This window comes from Pleurodeles waltl, chromosome 10, assembly GCF_031143425.1.
Source record: "Pleurodeles waltl isolate 20211129_DDA chromosome 10, aPleWal1.hap1.20221129, whole genome shotgun sequence".
Taxonomy (NCBI): Eukaryota; Metazoa; Chordata; class Amphibia; order Caudata; family Salamandridae; genus Pleurodeles; species Pleurodeles waltl.
This window is the reverse complement of record NC_090449.1, coordinates 118,266,666-118,286,222: the sequence shown is the minus strand read 5'-3', so window position 1 is coordinate 118,286,222 and position 19,557 is coordinate 118,266,666. Positions and strand designations below refer to the sequence as shown.

Below are 19,557 nucleotides of genomic sequence, written 5' to 3'. Positions count from 1 at the left end.
GCATGGCCAAAGATGCCTTTCTACAACAGTGGACAGGGCCACTTCTGTATGCCTTTCCCCCGTTAGTAATGATATCAACAGCAGCAACTCAAACTCTGCAGCAGAAAGGAAAACTGATCCTGATCACTCCACTATGGAGAGCTCAACCTTGGTTTCCAGTTCTACTGGAATTTCCACAGACCTTCCGGTTCAGATCCCTTCGATCCCACAGCTTTTGTTAGTTCCAGCGGGTCTGCCCCATCTCTTATGAGTCAGGACAAACTGCAGCTCATGGCCTGGTGCATTTCCTGCAAAGGTTGTCCCTACCGGACCTTTCGGAGCAATCGGTCTCTTTTATATCCGCTTCCTGGTTGGATTCCACTCAAACGATACACCTCGGCCTGGCGTAGATGGGCGGGTTGGTGCAACGCACAGGGTCTGGATCCCAAGGGGATCACATTACTTCTGTAATCGATTTCTTGGCAGAGAAGGAATCCAAAGGCTTAAGCTACTTCTCAATCAATAATTACCGATCAGCCATCTCAGCTTGACACATGTCCATTGATGGGAAACCAGTAGGCAGCACCCTTTGGTAAGTAGAGTGATGAGGTATCGGATTGGCTAATCCTCCTAATCCAAAGTAAGCAAATTTTTTGGGTTGTTAACATCATCCTAAATTTCCTACGACACTGGCCCTGCAACTTTGTCTAGGAAGCAACTATTAGTAAAACTGACCATATTAGTGTGCCTGATATCATGTAGAAGGGTTTCAGACGTTGGAGCTCTGGATATTTCCGGCCGAGTCTATTCCCCGGATGGGGTTACTTTTTCCATCTCTAGAAGAACCAAAACAATTTCCAGGCCAGTAACTTATCCTAGTTTTCCAGAATATCCTAAATTATGCATTGTACAATACTTAAGGAAATACGAAGATTCAACCAGGGAATAATCTAGTCTCTCGGAGGTCAACTCCTGATTTCTCTTCAGAAACCTTTTCATCCAGTATCTTCGGCTAACCTAGCTAGCTGGGTGAGATAGATTCTGGCTGAAGCAGGAGTGGATGTTTCATTACTTGGAGCTCACTCTGTACGAGGTGCCACGGTCTAAAAACCAGATCAGCAGATTGGTCGACCGACTCTACATTTAATACTTTTTACTATAAACGGATTTTAAATGTAGCTTCTACTGTGTCACAACAGCTTTGAACAAGCATAATTCGAAGCCTCTTATAGCCGGTTATAGCTTATGCGCCAAGAATTTTCAATTCTATTAAGGACACATAGGTGAGGAGTATCCCACCCAATTGCTTAAGCATTGCCCCCCCCCCCCCAGACAATGTTAATTGATGTAGTAAACCATCATTGATAGGGTATCCTATATGAACTGACAGTTTCAATAATGTGATTATGAATAGTACACCATACTTTCGCGAATTCTTAATATTGTCAATGATGTGCATGCAGGGACAGCTCCTTCGCTATGGCAAAAGGATCGCTGCCCCACTGGCTGTGCCAGAAGCAGACAAATAAAACGATATATAATTTTTTTTGTCTGCTTCTGGCACAGCCAGCAGTGCAAGGATTGGCGGGGCTGGGCCACAGGAGGCGGGATAAGGGGAAGAGTGCAACTAAGTGCGCATGTGTTTTTGGATGGCTGTCTGAGGCCAGCCAAACACACATGAGCACTTAGGTTTCCCAAGCCTGGCTGCGTACACAGCCGGGCTGGAGAAACTGCACAGACCCAAGGGCTGTGTCTGAGCAGCAGTCACTGCCGCTAAGACCAATCCTAGTGCTGCTTTCATTCAAGGTTTTGCATAAAAGCAGCACTAGGATTGCTGGGTAGCCTGTACTGGTGTCCCAGCAGTGAATTCTGGGAGAAGAAGATAAGCGTGAGGCGGCAGGGACAAAGGTGAGATAAGTTCTTTTTTTTAAATTTGTACCTCTGCTCCGTTCCCCCCCACCCCCAACCACCACCCCCTAACCACCCTGACCCCTCCCCTTGCGTTATGCAGGGGGCGCCACGGTGTACTTGACTCCCATATTATTAAATGAGTGTTGTTGTATAACTTAAACTGTCTGTAACAGAATGTTACAATGATGTTAGTCTGTTTTCACAGTTTCTGATCAGAAGACCTGGTGATTGAAAGAAGATGGACTTTCTTTCTCACTTCGGGCCTGTTAGCCTGTCAGTTCCATTGGATAACATCGATTCCATGTTCGGAAACAGTCCAATAAGTTCTTGTTAAGACTTTTTCTTTCAGGATTTAGGACTTATTATCCTCAGAGCAAAGAAAGAGGAAGATTTATATGTCGTCACAAGTCTATATTACATGACGTATTGTGATTGGTACTGATACAGTGATGCCATATCTTATGGGGATGTGTTTTTTTTTTTTTAAAGTCTAAATTTATTGGCTGCTGTGTTTTGAACGTTAATAAACACCAAAGAAGGAGAAGCATAATCCTCACCTCCGTGTCCTTATTAGAATTGAAAATTATTGGCACTCAAGCTAGAAATATTTTTACTGTATTGCAAAGTGAGGTTGCACAACAACACCATATAATACACCCCATTTCTTCATATGGCAAAATCAATTTAACCAATAACGCACCTCTGCATTTTTACAAATAATCTGTTTGTTTTCTTTTTTTATTAAGAGATGTTCTCCATTGCCCCAACATTGTCTAAGTTAAGTCTTTGCTTTCAAAAAACATTTGTAGCATTTAAAATCATTGCTACCAAAAAGCTAATAATATAAAATCCTCCAAGACAACAAATATTTGTAATGCCCCTATTCATTCAACATTTCACACACATGTTCATAGTCTCTTATAAAGGACTTTCAAAAACACAACCATACTCTTGTGCAAAAAAAAAAAAAAATGATTCATCACAAACAAAAGCACATCGGGTAGTTTCAACAATTAATAAAAAACACTACTCCATAAATGAAGACTTACAATGTTTACCACAAATGTACTGTCCACAAACAGTGAACAGAAAGAAAAGTAATTAGGCAATAAAGCTAATTAAGTGATTGCAGCGAATGCTAAGAATAGAAAACTATTTGTTCTTGTGAAGCATGCATCTTTCTCTTTTCTATGCTCTAATAGTTTGTTCAAGAAAGAAAAAACATCATACAATTACTATAATGCAACCGTACAAAGCATCAGATCATGCCACTCAGGTGTTCTAGAGCTACTCATATACTATACCTTTCACAGGGAGAGAAGTCTATGAGCTGCACTCCTTGGTGACTGAACCTTTGAATCTGTTTGAATTTCTCTCCACCCCACAAAGCAATGCCCCTCTGATGGAAGGTGGAAAGGTAAGTTCCTCTTGGGGACCATCGTACGTAAGTCTCTGTCCACCGCTGCATAAAAATCAAATCATATGGCGTTAGATAGGGAACAGTGTTTTGAACTGGTGACGGTTGCCCTGCAAACCCCCACACACTTTATCACTTTTTTCGAACATTTAAAACAGGAGTAATCATGGAATTAATACATATTATAATTTTGCTGCCCCAGAAATACACCCATTCATGGGCTGAATCTTACAAAGATCAGAAAAAAAAAAATTAAAGTTCACATCTTTGACTGATATTGATATAATAAAAATTCCAAAACACCTAAAAAGGCTCTCACCTAAATATTTGTTCAGCAAATCTTACAGTAAAATAAAGAACTGTTATAGGCAATTCTAATTCTACATCGTTGGTATCGTCACAATGAATTTAGAATATTCTTGTTGTGATTGGGGAGACCAGGGTACTTTATTTCTAAAGGTATCACATACTTTTGTAGGAGGTGAAAAGCTGTCAATTCCCAAATGCAGAAAATCTTTTAAGGCACATCATGTTATTTATTCCAAACGCTAGAATGTTCCAGAACATATTACATTCCAGCATCAGCCCTCGAGAGTGCTATAATAAACACCAAACATCAAAAACAGACGAAGGAAGTACATAAAGAAAACCCATCTCATAAGTACAATGCACAAAGAGGTGAAAACATGGACTGTCCCTTTAAAGAACCAACAGCTTCCATATCCCATTAGGTCTTGTATTGGCAGATGCCTCATAGGCTTAGTTACCTATGAGAAAGCGAAGCAACGAATAGAACACACTTACCGTTAAAAAAAAAAAAAAAAAAAAAAAAAAAAATGGAATGATTGGGAAAGTGGTGGGGTTATTTAGGACTTCAGTGAAGATACCTGTGAAGCAAATCTAGGATTACAAGAAATCCCTTCTGCATTGTAGGATCATCACAGATAGTCATAAACCTAGAATAGCATAGCAAATTCATCACTCCTTTCTCTCCCCCACCCCCCAACGTGGTCTCTATGTACTGAACAGCTAGACATGAGGCTTAACTGGTTGATAGGAACTCACTGAAAGGAACGGTTTAGGATGGATTTTTCCCATGGGAGCAGGGTCAATAGTGATTTGCATATAGCTGGGTCCAAACTGAGGTGGTATGGTGTGCAAAACAATGGACTGGGATGCGACCCAGTGTAATTGCTAGTGGCTGAGATTAATTCAATCATTCCACCCATCACTTTTTGTGTACTTGAGGATTATTACCTTGACAGGCCTTTTCTGCAGCCCATCACCTTTCTTTGCCCTACAGAACCAACAAAAAGCAGATTGCGCACACAAACTTTTGCGGAGTCGATGTAAAAGCTTAAGGCTCGTTTGGGCTTATGGAGTGTCTCTTTCAAAGCGTGAGGCAGGGAAAACATTGGAAAGGTGTTTGATTGCCCAACATGAAAAGGTGTCACAACTTTAGGCAAAAAGGCTGTCCTTATACTAAGCACCAGTTTGTCCAGGAAAAAGGAGTTATGGGATGGCTGCACCAAGAGAGCCTAAAGATCCTTCACGCAATGAGCTGAAATGATCACAATGAGGAAGTTGGTATTGAGAGTCAGTAGGTGCTGTGGGCAGCAGTGCATCGGCTATTGGGAAGAATCACGAGACCAAATTAAGATCCCATTGTGGAAACACAAACAGTTGAGGAGGGAACCCTGAAATGGCAGACAAATAACCTTTTAACTGTGCCCACTACAAGACCTTGCTGTGCCAAAAACAAAACAAAATATACAACATTTTGGATTGTAATGGGTCTGGGGTACTGCAGGCCAAAAAGTGTCACAAGTGCTTAGACAGATTTTGTGGAGGGGAGCCTGGCCATGAGGATGATATCTATCTCTGGAGGTACATCAAATGCAGTCAACCGCTCACTCACCACGCACGGAGGTATAAGTTGCAAGGTTCACGCAGGGGTGTGAAATTCCTACAGCCTGATGCCCAGGACATATTGTTTGGGGTCAAGGACAGCAAGTTTTGGTGTTTATTTTGCCTTGAGACAAGTAGGCCCAACCCCCTGCAGCACAAACCCTTTGGCTGCCAGTTTACAGCACCACATTATAGAGCAGGGAAGGGAATGGTCTGCAGTAGAGGTAATATTTGTGTCCATACATTTATGCTGTTTGGGCTTGTATTTATGGTTCATTAATGCAAAGCCTTTGCTATTAGGGTGAGCACTCTAAATACATGTTCTAACCTCGGACTGCACTACTGCCAGTGGTTCCAGTAATAATAAAAAAAAAAAAAGTGTACATGTTTGAAAACTTTAACAATAGGGGGCTACATGCAATGCTCCCAGACTGCCCTCTGATTGGGTGCACAAATTTGAAGAAACTTGAAAGTAAGAGAGAGCTTTCTTTGCTTTGAAAATAAAATGTTCATAAAAAAATGCAACTTTAGAAAAAACTTTTACTAAATTACAGTGAAAGTTTAGGTACTATATCTTTGAAGCATCCTTCAGTAAAATGTTTTGATGCAGGCTAGTATTTCAAAACATATTCATAATGGAAAATCAGTTTCAACAGGATTATGGGAAACATGAAAATAAACAAGCACTGGCAAAGACAAAAGGTCTGACATCGGTGGCCAGTGCAGGTCTTGTCTTATCTTATTTTGACATGACTTTTGTAAAACGTTACTAGGAGATCTGTGGGCCTTCATCATTGTAACAAAACTTAGCAAAACGCAAAAATGTTTTTGGTCTAAAAAAATTGCATGAACGCTAAAAAAAAGAACTGATCCTATGAGACAACTTCCAGTATAAAGTACACTGTGCATTGTGGTATGTGGACGATATGCACTTGAATTTAGAGATTTGGTCTTTATGGCAGCACATGTGAGGGCCGATGATGCAATGATGCCTTATGTAATTTTGAAAGTTAAAGACAGAGCTTAGAAGAAAATCTAACTAAAGTCTTGATGTTTTGCCAGCATTTTGGAAATAACAGCTTTTCATTTCCCATAAATGTACATGATACATTAATAAATGAAGTGTTCTGGATCCCCCAATAGGAGGTAGGAATATTTTACATTAATGACTATCAGTGAAGATCTTGCGTTGTAGAAAGAAAGAATTACACCCCCTCTCTTCCAATGACTTAAGTCCAGGACCTCTTAGCATACACTTCACTGGCTGTCAAATCTGTGACTTTGGAATTGCGGACAGAACCTGTGTTCTGCACTGACCCAATATGACCACTTGGTATAAATACTTTACTGCATTTTTTTTGTATAGGACTAGAGGATAATTTAGTGCAAGAAAGGAAATTACAATCACTATATCAGGTAGGCAGCTCTCAATTTAAGATTAGTCTTAAAAATTAAGTTTGAGCGTACCCTGAATTTCAGTCCCCCAGCAACATCCGGGAGCCTGTGTCCCAATACTCATAAGGATTTGCCCTTGTTTCGTTTCCCTGAAACTAATAAGGTGATATAAAGAGTCTATATGAAAAGTCCTATCTGCAGCATAATAGGGTGATAGTTTATTTAAGTAGCACCAAGTTGCTTTGTGCATGCTACTTCACTTTAACAGTGATCTTGGGAGAAAACGTAAATGTTCAGGCTAAAAGAATTATGAGAGTATTTGTAATGCTCTGATGTAATCGGGAGCAATCGCTGACTTCAGATTAATGAAAAAAAAAAATAATAACAGCAGAATGTAGGTGTGGTAATACCTAAAACTAATATCTGTCGCTATCATTCAGTGGTGTGTGTGGGGTCAAGGTATTTTGTAACATTTTCTGGTTACCCGATGTGCTCTAGGTTTTTATTTACATTTGAATGCAAATCTAGTACTGCGCCAGTATTTGAATAATCTGGATCATGAAAATGCTGACCAGTGATGGAGAAAAGCATACCTGTAGCCGTTAAAGGTGTAACCTTAAGAGCAGATGATACAGGATGAATCAGTAACTTATGGGACTTTGGTGACACAGATACACTACATAGATGGCAATAGGGGAAGAAAACAGAGGATTAATAAGAAGCAAACAGGTTGGAATCCATGAATTGGATAATGGGCTCTGGGTTATTTGTTGCGACTGAAGCAGGCTGCACTTGGCAACAGCAGAGTGCAATCCAAGTGGATAGGAAGCCTACTACTCATAACCCATTATTTGGATGAATGTACCAGACTCATTAAATATTCGTGATTTGCCTCCCACGCAATCTGTTCCAATAAGTAGCAGGTGGACTAGCAATAAAGATGTAAAATGATTGTGTTAATAAATAAAAAAATCTACAAGTGTCCTAGATCCCACACTCTGCTATAAAGATGATGAATTTACTAGATTTTAAACGCTTTACAGTTGAACAAATGACACAGCCCCTAAAACATGTGTAGCAGGCAAGAGCACCCACTCGACTGAAGAATAATTATCTGTTCTCATCTTCATTGTTTTGCTTTATCAGAGAATATAGTATATTGTGTGGTTCACCAATGATACACAGATTAGGGAAAGTAAACTTAGGTATTTGTGGATGAAGAGGAAAGGTTACGAACCAGTTCTGGACCTGTTAAAACTCTGAAACTGAATGAACTTTGGGGTTTGAAATTCCTAAACAGCCAGGATAAAACTTGGAAAGTTGTTCCCTAAATCAGGTATGTGTACAACAGTAAAAAGATTATATATCTAACTGTAGTTCATACTGGGCGTTTTATTATAGTGGCAAAAAAGGTTTAGTACCAGGTTAAGCCTCTAAGTTAAAGCACAAAGGCCACACCTCAAGTTATGGCCTTCAACTGAACATATGACCTCAGAAAACATTCAGTCTGTAGATGCATGTTCTATGCCCTAAAAAGCGACTAGTCAGCCTGTCACACAGCATGCCGTGCTAAACAAGTAACTTTTTAAGATAAAACAGCGTTTGTACATCAAGCACAAAGTAAGATGTTGGCAAGTTGTCAATCCCCTTCGGCCAAAACTATGTCCAATGTCATGCCAATATAGTATAACATGGCAACAGTTCTATTAAGACTTACAAATACAAATGTTTAACAGGCGCTTCAAGTACCAATATTCACAGAAGACGCGCCTCCTGTGAAATGAAAAAACATTGCAATACTGGACTAGTAGTATCTTTACATGAACTTACCGCTCTCTCCTCAATTGAAACTGGTTCTTTGGCATCATTCCAGAAGATGGTGGTACGGTCTCCAGACTCAAAAATCACACTGTACTGATCCCTACAGTCTTGATCCTCTAACCAATAGGTCAGATTTCCCTGTAATTAAGCCATAAAACATATATTGTAAAAACGTAGTAAGCTTAATGTTGATCAGAGACCAAGTACACCAATAAATAAGAAGTGCAAGATATAAAAAGGTACTGGGCTTGTAGTAGAGCACTATTGAAAACACGCTTTTAGTAGAGAATCGAAATGCAAAACTGAACCTCTTAATCTGTATCTTAAACCCCGAGCAGAGAATAACTGGGTACAAAAGTTCAAATGTAACCAGAGGAAAGAGTCAAATAATATGCTGACACATTTGCCACCGAAGTGACAAAGCTTGGCAATGGATGCTTAATTCTCAATACCTGAACCCAGAACCAGAAAAAAAAACCTTCCACACCTATTAGTTTGTGAATACAGTAATGAATAGTTTGATAACCTTTGGTATTGCTCTTTGTGGTTGATAATTTACCTACCCAGAGATTCCTTGCCATGTGAATCTCCCTAGGCACTAGGCTGGATCCTGCCACTCCTACATTAGCTCCCGTGTCTTGTTAGACAACCCCATGTGCCTCCATCAGGACACAAAGATGCATTTAGACACCACTGCTGTGCACTTATGTCATTTTATCTTACTTTTTCTACACCGTGAATATTAAAGCGCCTGACAAAGTTGAAATGATAACAGCCAGTAAGGAACACTAGATTGAGACCTTGTTAATTACCAAAAATATATTTCAAAGAATGAGAAGGAAAGCAGCCGTTGGAGGATCCGTAGGTAGAGAGTGAATTCAGCAGGGTAATTATGGAAAGTAAGCAACTTATTTTTTTCTACAGATACCGGTACCTGCAGATTGCTCATCTTTTTGAGTCCACAAGAAAGTGGGTCTGCAGAACGGACTCGCACCATAAGATCCAGTAGGACCTAGCAGACAAAATGGCTTTCCCTGCTGACCAGATAACCTTATCAGTAGTGGCTGGTGAAGGCATAGGTGGAAGCCTAAGTAGCAGCTTGGTAAATGTCCAAGTCCAAACAACCCAAGTCAGGTCTGAGGTCGTAGCCTTTTCCATTAATGAAGGAGTACTAGGGTATCAGGAGGTTCCTTTTCAGCAAATGCACAGCACAGTTTGATACGAAGGACAACTGATCTACCAGGTTCACTTTTAGATCACTCTTCCATTTTTCTTATCCGCAAAGCCAACAAGGAGCTGGTCATAAATGCTGTAATCCCTAGTCCAATCAACACAGAAGCTAAAGGCATACCATGTTTCCAACAGGTGCAATCGCTCCTACTCTCTGGATAGGTGCAGGGGAGAAGGAGTGTAGTAGACTATCCCACACTGAAGTATAGTCAGATCCACTTTCAGAAATTATATAAATGTTTTGTCAAGGAAGAGGGTAATACAGAGATTAAACTGAAAGTCCGCAGCTCGCTAATTTACCACACAAAAGAAACTGCTATGAGGAACAACATTCAAAGTAAGGGTCCACAGAGCACAGCTTCAAAGCAACTACAACCTCCCTCCCCAACCCTCCTCAAAACCAGGCTGAGGTCCCACTGCAGCATAATAAAGGGAGCAAGTTGAATCATCTGCGATAGCCTTTTCAGGAAACTCATCATGCAGGTGATTTGAATAAAGAAGGCTGATCAGACAAACTAAAGGAAAACTAACTGCCAAAAGGAAAACTTTACCTATGCTGTTAGCAAAACCTTACGGGCCCAAAAAAATAGATTTGTCCAAATCACTAGAGTATATAGGATGGCAACCGAACAACATGATATCCACTATTTCAGGCAAAGTTCAAAGCTGTTCTGCTGCTGATGATCAATCTCAATGCAAAGTGGTGTAGACAGTGGAGGCTCTGAATAAGTCCCTTCCCTGATGCCTGGACAGAAGGTCCTAAAAGGGTCTGAGCATCAGATGCCCCCGGAGCCCATTCTTGAGCCACCAGAATGACCGGTCCTGGGTCCCACCACACTTTCCTCAGAACATGAGGGTCAGTGGCAGAAATGGCATCATGTACAGAATGCCCAAGGGGGATGATGTGGAAACTTAACACCACGGAAAACACTGGACAGAGTTTTTTCCAGAGGCGGCAAAAAAATTGCAACAAAGGACTATCACCCTGGGCAAAAATTTCTTGAACAAATACAGGTGACTAAAAATCGAGATCATAATTTGAATGTACTAGACTTACTAAGAGGGTGGGAAGGCAATGTAACCAACCATGCTTTAGATGGCCCTAAGAAGGTTAGCTTTTGGGCAGGTTGCAGATGGGATTTGGAGAAGCTGACGGAGAACACCCGGTAGGCTGTTAATGGACAACAGTGATCCGGGGCAAAGTGAGGTGAGCTCACCTTCAACATGCAGTTGTCATGACAGCAGAGCATGTGCACCTTTTATCTCCACCCTCAGCAACCTTGAACTATCTGAAAATTTCACACAGGCTGGAGGGCAGGTTAGGGTGGTGGAAGTTTGCATTAGGTCTCTAAAAATGTTTGAACTCCCCATACTGTTTAGTGGAACTAGTGTGCTGGGGAGGCTAGCCTCACTGTGGCTCAACTATTTTTGAATCTCTCCAAGGAAAAGGTGACTTTTTCACCAAAGAGCTGGGTTCTAATAAAGAACTATTCATTAAAGAAGCAAAAACAACTCCACCAAAATTCTGTGGACTAAAACCTTGTATTTTGCAGATAATGACACTAGTTCCCACAGTGCTGGCAAGTTAGGATTCCAGGTCAGAGTGCAAAATCTACTTGGCTGCACCCAAACTATTTTGACCTCGCTATGTGAAGTACACATAAAGATCAGTAGCGCCAGAAAAATCTCACATGCCATTTCCAAAAGGGTGTGGCAATGCCAAGTCAGACCACAAGAATTATTCAAACACCACAACGCCAAGCTGCCAGAGCTAAGAGTTACTTAGCTTCAGTACAGCTCTTTCTAGTGCACACTCCAACTGCGGATTTCTCATTTTTAGATAATCTCGGAAGCCAGATATTCATCTCAGCAATGACTTCTGCATGCGGACAAGGGACTCTGTGGTGCTCTTGTTCCACCTCAGAAGTAATGGAATAGGGCTGCCTATAGAAGCCACCCTTGAGCACTTAAGTCAGTTTCACAATTTGTCTCCTTCCATTCCTTCCAATGTGAACGAATGGCAGGTGATAATGTGCCAAATAAAACTTGGGACCATATTAGGCTGTGCAGATAACCACTCAACAGAACTTGAAAAAAGAGGTAATTGAGGAATTTGCAGTTATAAAGAGCACTCATCAGACCAAGCATTTCTAAAAGTAAGTAACTTGTTCTTCTGGTGTATACTTCTAGCTACAGATTCTTCTCCTTTAGAAAAGATACCACAGCAGTACTTCCCAAAGGTAGAGGGTCCTGCAGGACTGAGCAGGAAAAACAGGCCTTCCTGCAGACCTGATTGTCAAGGCAGTACTACTTTGTGAACACCATGATGCAGTCTAAAATGTCCAGGAGAGGCATTCCCCCAACCAGTGCAGTTCTTGCAACTTCTTGTAGAATGGACCCGCTGGCCTTCAGAAGCTTTTTCTTTGTTGATGTATAACATATCTTAATACAAAGGACTACCATTGTGGAGTCCTCTTCAGAAATTCTCTGCCTTTCTTGGTCATAGCAAAATCAAAAACCTGGGATAAGAAAGTGCCCCTTTTTTACATGGTTGCTCCCACTTTTTGCCTGGTATTTGATGCAATTGTGTCTGAAAGTGCACTGGGTTCCTTCTAAGCAGGCCCCCAATGCCAGATCTCTTTCCCTACAACTGTGCAATTTTTCCCCAACCGGCCATACCTTTGCCACCCCAGCAAATCCCTAGTAAATGGTACCCCTGATAACTAGGGTAGGGGTACCAAAGAGGGTCCACCAAGGACTGCAGCATATATTGTGCTATCCTCAGAGACCCCTCACGTAGCACAGGTAGACTGCCATTGCAGTCTGCGTGTCTTGGTGAAGCTAAAGTTGAAAACACGACATGGCACACAGCCAGTGTGTCAAGTCCCCTAACACTGCAGGCAAAATATGTAACCCACGCTACAGCAGGTCTTACAACCCTAAGGCAGGGTGCATTATATTACCTGTGGGGACATATCTTCAAGAGCAGATGTACCCCTGCTACGTCTGTCATTTCTCAGACATGAGTGAAGAGGGAAGCACTTTTAGGTACAAATGCTGGGCACTTGTCAGTACGGGTTACCCAGTTACATGATGCCTTCACTGAAAATAGGCATGTTTGTTATCAAACACCTCATATTAATAAACCCTCACTGATGGACTTAATACATGCATCTTAGGGGAGCCATCTGAAAGCCTACTCTCTACCTCTGTGCTAGTTGACTAGTTTTAACTAGCTTGCCACCAAAAGAGATATTTCTGCCACCCCACCCCCTCCCCCCTCCAATGGGTGAGAGCCTTTGCTTTAGGGTGAACAGGAAATAAACCTGTTCTGGCAGGGGTGTTAACACACCCCTCCACACAGGATGACTTGCGAAACTGCATCCCAAGGCAGGGGCTTCAAGGAAGCCCACCTCACCATTGGAATGCAGATGTCTCTCCTCAGAAAGGAAATGGACATAAACACATACACATAATCCCCTCCCATGGAGGAGCGGAGCTGCTTCCCTGCATCCTGCAGGCACACCAAGATATCTGAGAGGACTCCGGACCGCCAAAACCCAACACCGGAAAATACCACTGCACAAATGCCACCTGGCACAAGATTAAGTGGGCCAACGGTGTTAGCGTGGTACCTCAGCCCTCTAGAGACAAAGCTCACCGTGGACTTGCCTCCTGTGGCCTCACCGACACCACCTGCAGCCTCGGTTTGCAGGCCTCCTTAACAATGAGTGCTCACACTGACAAAAATATTACCCCTCAATACACCTTTGCACTTGTCGCCCCTGGGCCATAGAGAAGAGGACAGTAGGTGTCCCCACGTCCCTGAGCATCGCGAGAGATGAGCCCTCTTGCTAGGTCAGCGCGAATGGCCTCCAAGTCCAAACCTGCAGCCTCTCTTTAACCGGACCGATCCCCATTGACTAACATTGGGCACTGATTAACACTGGGCACCCACAGCTGAAAAGCACCTCTGCACCCACCTCCCCAGTGCTGCACGAGGTGACCTGTTGGTGCTGCCCTGGACCTCGCCCCATACTTACCTTAAGAAAGTGGCTGTACTATAGCTGTATGAAGATATTGTTTTTCCTCCATAGGATAACATTGCTGCCTCTGAAAAATGCATTAAGTTTCGACTTTTGAAAACTGAAAGTATTTCTCTTGCAAAACATACTTATCGGATTGTATTGATTCTGGTGCCTAAATATATAAAAAGATCCTTGTTAAATTTTCTAAATTGGTGTGGATCTCCTTATTGAGTTTTGTCTCTTACTTACTGACTTTGTGCATATGGTAAATGTCCAACACTCCTCTCTGATAAGCCTAAGACTGCTCAACAACGCTGCCTTCAAAAGAGACCACCTTGGGCTTGCTAGAGCAAGCCCTTGTCCACTAGTAAGGGATCCCCTGCACTCTTTGCACAGTGTACATTATTTTGGTATACTGTATAAAGAGTCAGCTTCCTACAGGTGGTCATCAATGTGGTTATCACTTGTACAGTCAATATAAAAGCTAATGGACCACCTCCTCCTATTTCAAGAGGTAAGGCCATCTTAAAAAGACCTCTAGGGTAATTGACAGTAACATGAAAGGAAAAGACTAATTTTGTCAGGAAGGCAGCACCAACTTGTCTGCAATGAAATAAGTGTAGAGAGGTGGCACTTACAACGCCTTTAGCTTACGCATGAAACACAAAGAAAGACAGTTTTGATTGTCAGCTGCTGTTATTAATAACTATACATTGGCTCAAATGTTGTGCAAACAAGCAATGCGAGGACCAAACTGAGGCTCCACTTCAACATGACAAAAGCTTCCGAACAAACATGCGACTCGGACCTTTCAGAAAGAGCATCACAAAAGGAGAATTGAAAAGGGAAGGGTGATCTGCCAAGCCTTTGAAAGAGCTAACAGGCCTCACATTTGGGAGATATGTGCTTTGCTAATGGCTTTTATAGATGCGGTACATCATAGGTACTCACAAACACTTTCTCAGATGCCAAAAAGTACAGTCTGTGGTATGGCCGAAGCTGCACTGATGCCAGTATGGTGCGGGAAAAGGTGGATTTAAGGGGGGTGTAGAGGGAGGATGTAGAGCCTAAGTCAAGTTATTTTGAGGGCTTCATTCCATGCTGCTATCTACATTATGCTCAGTCTCTGGCAGAGAAACGGATCGGACTTGACTGTATTATGCTGTAACTACCACCATCCATCTAATGCACCCTGAGGGTACGTTTTCTCTGCTTTCTGCCATTAGCGAGTCACATGTGCAAAGGAAGTAACGGAATATTTGAACTATAATCAAATCTTAAGCCTTACAATCTTCCTTATCCCTTTAGCCTCCTACCTGTAAGCATCAGAAATACTTAGAAACAGGTTCAGTTAAGGTAGCAAGTGCTATCAAAAATCAACAAAGTCCCTTGCTTTGTCAGGACTCGCTCAAATTGATGCTGGTAGAAAGGAGTGCCCTTTGTTGTTCTTCTAATTGTTGTCTTTAATTCCAATTGACATTTCCATTATTGCTTTTGATTATATCACTGTATTTTTAGAAACTATGATAAGTCCTCCGAAGGTGTTGTTGCTCTTTTTTCAGTGAGTCCTATTAACATCTGTAAACTTTTGTTGCCATGTGAATTAAAGCTTGCAATACAGATATCTGTATATATCCTTCATTGATGAAAACATTTTCAACAATTGTGTGTACTATTTAATAGGGAAGTAAAGTTTGAGAAGTGAGGCTAGATATTTGAGCAAATGCTCTTTAAGTTACAGTACACTGTCTCTTTCGAGCCCTGACGTAGCAACAGAATTGTTAAAAAACAAAAAAAAGTATACTAAAAAGGGCTTGTGCGCAAATGATATTTCACAAATGTCATGCACCAGTGGTGCTAGAATCTCTGCCATTGTTATATCCCTGAAGTAAAACATTTTTGAAATATCAATGTGTCACGTAAAGAACAAGTGTAGCAAATGTATTCACAGGAGAGTGGTAAGGGTTTATATAATGTAGCTGGTGGTACATTCAGAAGAACAAAATAGTAAATATACAACTACAACATGGTGTGGTAGCACAATGTCATTTACAGACCACCCATTTTCCACTCAAATGACTACTACATTTGCACAGAAATGGTTCAAATGATTGAACTGTGCAAAGCACAATTGATAATGTGTGGAAGTCAGCTTTCATAGAATATTTCATTTGCACATTACCAAGGGTACTGACCACACAGCTTCTCTGTCTGATAGGCTTTGAAGTGTAAAAAAAAAAAGCCCTCAATTGCTAGCTAGTATAACAACAAAACTAACAATAGATTGGAATGTTTGGCCTAGAGAGGATCAAGATGACTGACTGCTACCAGGAAACATGTTTCTACCAGCTTAAATGGTTTTTAATAAATTACGTCTTGTTTCAAGGATGATATCTATTCCCGCAGGGCAGCAACTAGGAACTCTGCTGTCAAGCTCAATCTCCACGCACAAAGGTGTAGGTTACGTGGATTTGTGTGTAAAAAAAAATAAATAAAATAAACAAAAAAACTTTCACCTATTCTCGAAACAGGAGGCCCTGACGAAAAAGAAGTTGGTAAGTGGTATGGGTATAACATCCTCCAGGGCTATTATAAATGGCCAGCCACATGACCTACACCCACTCTGGCCTGATTGTCTTCATTCCACAAAGCAGGACAGGTATTGGTTGGAATGTGCTACATGCAGAATGACTGTGCTCTCCCAGGGACTCTACTGAAAAGAACTCTTGTGAACAAATGTTTTGACTGCACATTCTCGGCAAAGGTATGGAGATCACACCAGAGCTAGCTCTAATGTTCGAAGATGCTCAGTGCCACCTTCAGATGGAGTTGCCTTTCATGGTCCAGCAGCAAATATATGCTCAGTGCATTCCCTATTCCCTCTCATTCAAGGGCCCTTCCACATGGTTGGCTGCCAGGAAGCCTGTTGCTAATCCAACCATCTTCAAAGGGGAAAAGTCTCCTGGCACACGTTCCAGGATCCCATACTGCCCTGCATGTTGCAGTACCACATGGTTATCTTGTTTGTGAAGATCTGCACCATTCTCCCGATGGTCGACAGCACACCTTTTAGGGCAAGTCAAATTGCACAAAGCGGCAATAGACTGATATGGAGCCAGCACCTCACTGGAGGCCAGATGTGTCCGATGTCCACCTCTCCAAAATGGCCCCTCGACCCCAGCAGCGACACACATGTCATAACCGTGAAGCCTGGGTGGGAAAGGCAGAGTGGCTTGCCGCAGGTGAGGTTAAGGTTCATCTACCACCACAAAAGATCCAAAGCCATGTCCTGAGAGACCTGGATGCAATCGAAAATGTAGACCCAGTGCGCCGCCGACTAAAACTGGAAGTGCAACTGCAGGGCTTGCATGTGCCATCTGATGTATGGGAAAAGGAGAATGTACAATGCTACAAGTCGAAGGAGACAAACCTCCCCACAGAGGACCCAGGACTGAGCCTGAAACATCAGGATCACATAATGAATGGCCCAGACTTGCTGCGGTTATGGAAAGCCCTTGACCATCAATGCATTCAAGATGGTACAGATAAAGTAAGCCTCTGCATAGGGCTCAGATGTCACTTCGACTTGCTCACAGAAAAACCAAAGGAGGTCAAGAGAGCAGCGGTCATTCAGAGGTGGTCTGTGACTGACCGCATCAAGCATGCTTTGAGCAGCCAGTCACTGAAGCATAAAAATGCATGTAGCGTGGACCTCCAAGGAGCAGGTAGACCCACTACATCACTTTCAGGAACATCTGAGGTGCGGAGTCAAGGCCAAAGAGCAACATGGAAGACTGGAAATGTCACTGTGAACCACAGGGATTGTCTGTGGTATTTGGAAAATACATGTTCATAAAGTCCAAGGAATTTCGTCCAGTCTCCTGGATCACAAGCGGAAAAGATAAGCACCCAAATAAGCACTATGAACTTCTCCTTTCTCAGAAGGAGTTTAATGACCAGAGGTCTAGTGTAGGCCTGTGGCCTCCATCCTTGAGTAAGAGGTAGTAGCGAGCAGACCCCCTCCCCGACCCAGGCCTTCATTCAACAGTCACCCTTGGCCAGTACAAATGTGACTTTCAGTATTAAGACAGAGGTATGGTCTATGAAAACAGGACCTGGTGTCGACGTAATATGAGGACAACTCAATCTCATAGGTTGGATTCCGAGCCAGGGAGGAAATGTCTGATGCCAACTCCTATCGGATGATTACGCTTCCACAAGAGCAAATCAGACCAGTCTTCATGCTGCCGCTGGAATGAGAAGTTTCAACCGCCACCACATCCACAGCCTTAAAAAAACTGGGACGGTTGCTATACCAGCCAAGACAGTTGACAATGCCCGTAAGATGGCTGCTGTAATAACCCCTAAATTTTTCTGTACTGCTAGTGCAATTAGCAGGATTGCAAAAATAACCAAGATTCCTGCCGTGGCACAAGTATTTTTTAAACTGTTCAAGTGTTAAGTCAGTTTTTCCTCTAAAATGTCTGGAACCATTAAAGGGCATTCTTAAGAAGGATGTTTGGATGTCTTCAAAAAATCCAGTTGCCCACATTCAAGCATGTTGCTTAAGCACTGCACTGGTGTTGATGGTGCGGCCTATGCAATCAGTGGGGTCCAGGCCAGCACTCAATACATATTTAGCAATTCTACAGGAAGGCTGGCCAGATAATGCTGGTCATGTCCCACATAGAGCATGGTTTTGACCAAGTGGCCATGCTATTCTTCATGAGCACCTTGTTTAAATGGTAAATGAGCATCTGACAAAGACTGACCTTGTTAAATTATTCCTGTGAGCAAACTGGCTTTGTTTTCCACCATAGTAAGCTGTAAATCTAGTGCCACTCCTATTCTGCACACCTCTACTGCAAAGGAGGTGCTTTCTTCCATTGACGACCAGGGGTTGAGTCAATCTTGGTCTCATGGAGATGTTTAGCCCACTGGCATACTGCAAGTCTAGATAGAGTGCATGTAGGAAACTGGCCCTTGTTGCAGTTAACCCCAACTGTTTGCCTGATATTGATCCTGACCTGACAGAGTGTGCTGGGATCCTGCTAACCAGACCCAGCACCAGTGTTCTTTCCCTAAAATTATAACAATGTTTCCACAATTGGCACACCTCTAGCCTACAGATAAGTCACCTGTAAAGTGTACCAGTGGTACCAAGGGAACTGTGCACAGGTAGGGTCCCTAAGGGCTGCAGCATGTGTTGTGCCACCCTAAGGGACCCCTCAAACTCCTGCACACGACCATTGCAGATTGTTTGTGTTGGTGGGGAGAAAAAGGCGAAGTCGACATGGCATCCCTCTCAGGGTACCATGCTCACAAAAACACTGCCTGCGGCACCCCTCTAGCAAGCCTTACAGTCCTAAGGCAGGGTGCACTATACCACAGGTGAGGGCACAGCTGCGTGTGCAATATGCCCCTACAGTGTCTAAGACCATTTCTAGACATTGTAAGTGCAGTGTGGCCATATTAAATATATGGTCTGGAGTGTGTCATTACGAACTCTGCAGCTTCATGATGTCTTCACTGATGGCTGGGAAGTTTGGTATATCTGATGCAAGTGTTGGGTTAATTCTAAAAAGCACAGAGGGCATCTTAGAGATGCCCCCTGTATTTTACACAATCCTATGGTCTGTGCCAGCCTGCCACTATCAGACAAGTTTCTGACCCCATCGGGTAAAGGCATTTGTGCTCTGAAGCCAGAAACAAAGCCTCCTTCACACCTCCCCCTGCGGGGACTAACACCTGGTGGTGAGCCTCAAAGGCTCAGGCTTCCAGTTAAAGCGTAGCTAGTGGAGACGACCCTCCCCTTTGACAAAGCCCCCCTGACCACAACAGCACAGGACGAAGATACCCGTTGTCAAA

The 19,557-nt window shown here is 42.6% G+C and overlaps 1 protein-coding gene across 1 annotated transcript in view; it reads right to left on the bottom strand.

The window, feature by feature from the left end:
• EIF3B (eukaryotic translation initiation factor 3 subunit B) overlaps positions 1-19,557 on the bottom strand; it is a 196,498-nt gene that overhangs the window by 119,064 nt on the left and 57,877 nt on the right. The window contains exons 5-6 of the mRNA XM_069209942.1: positions 8,441-8,569; positions 3,195-3,352 (exon numbers count right to left, since the gene is read on the bottom strand). Of these exons, the coding sequence (XP_069066043.1) occupies positions 3,195-3,352; positions 8,441-8,569 (287 nt within the window). The remainder of the gene's footprint in view (positions 1-3,194; positions 3,353-8,440; positions 8,570-19,557) is intronic.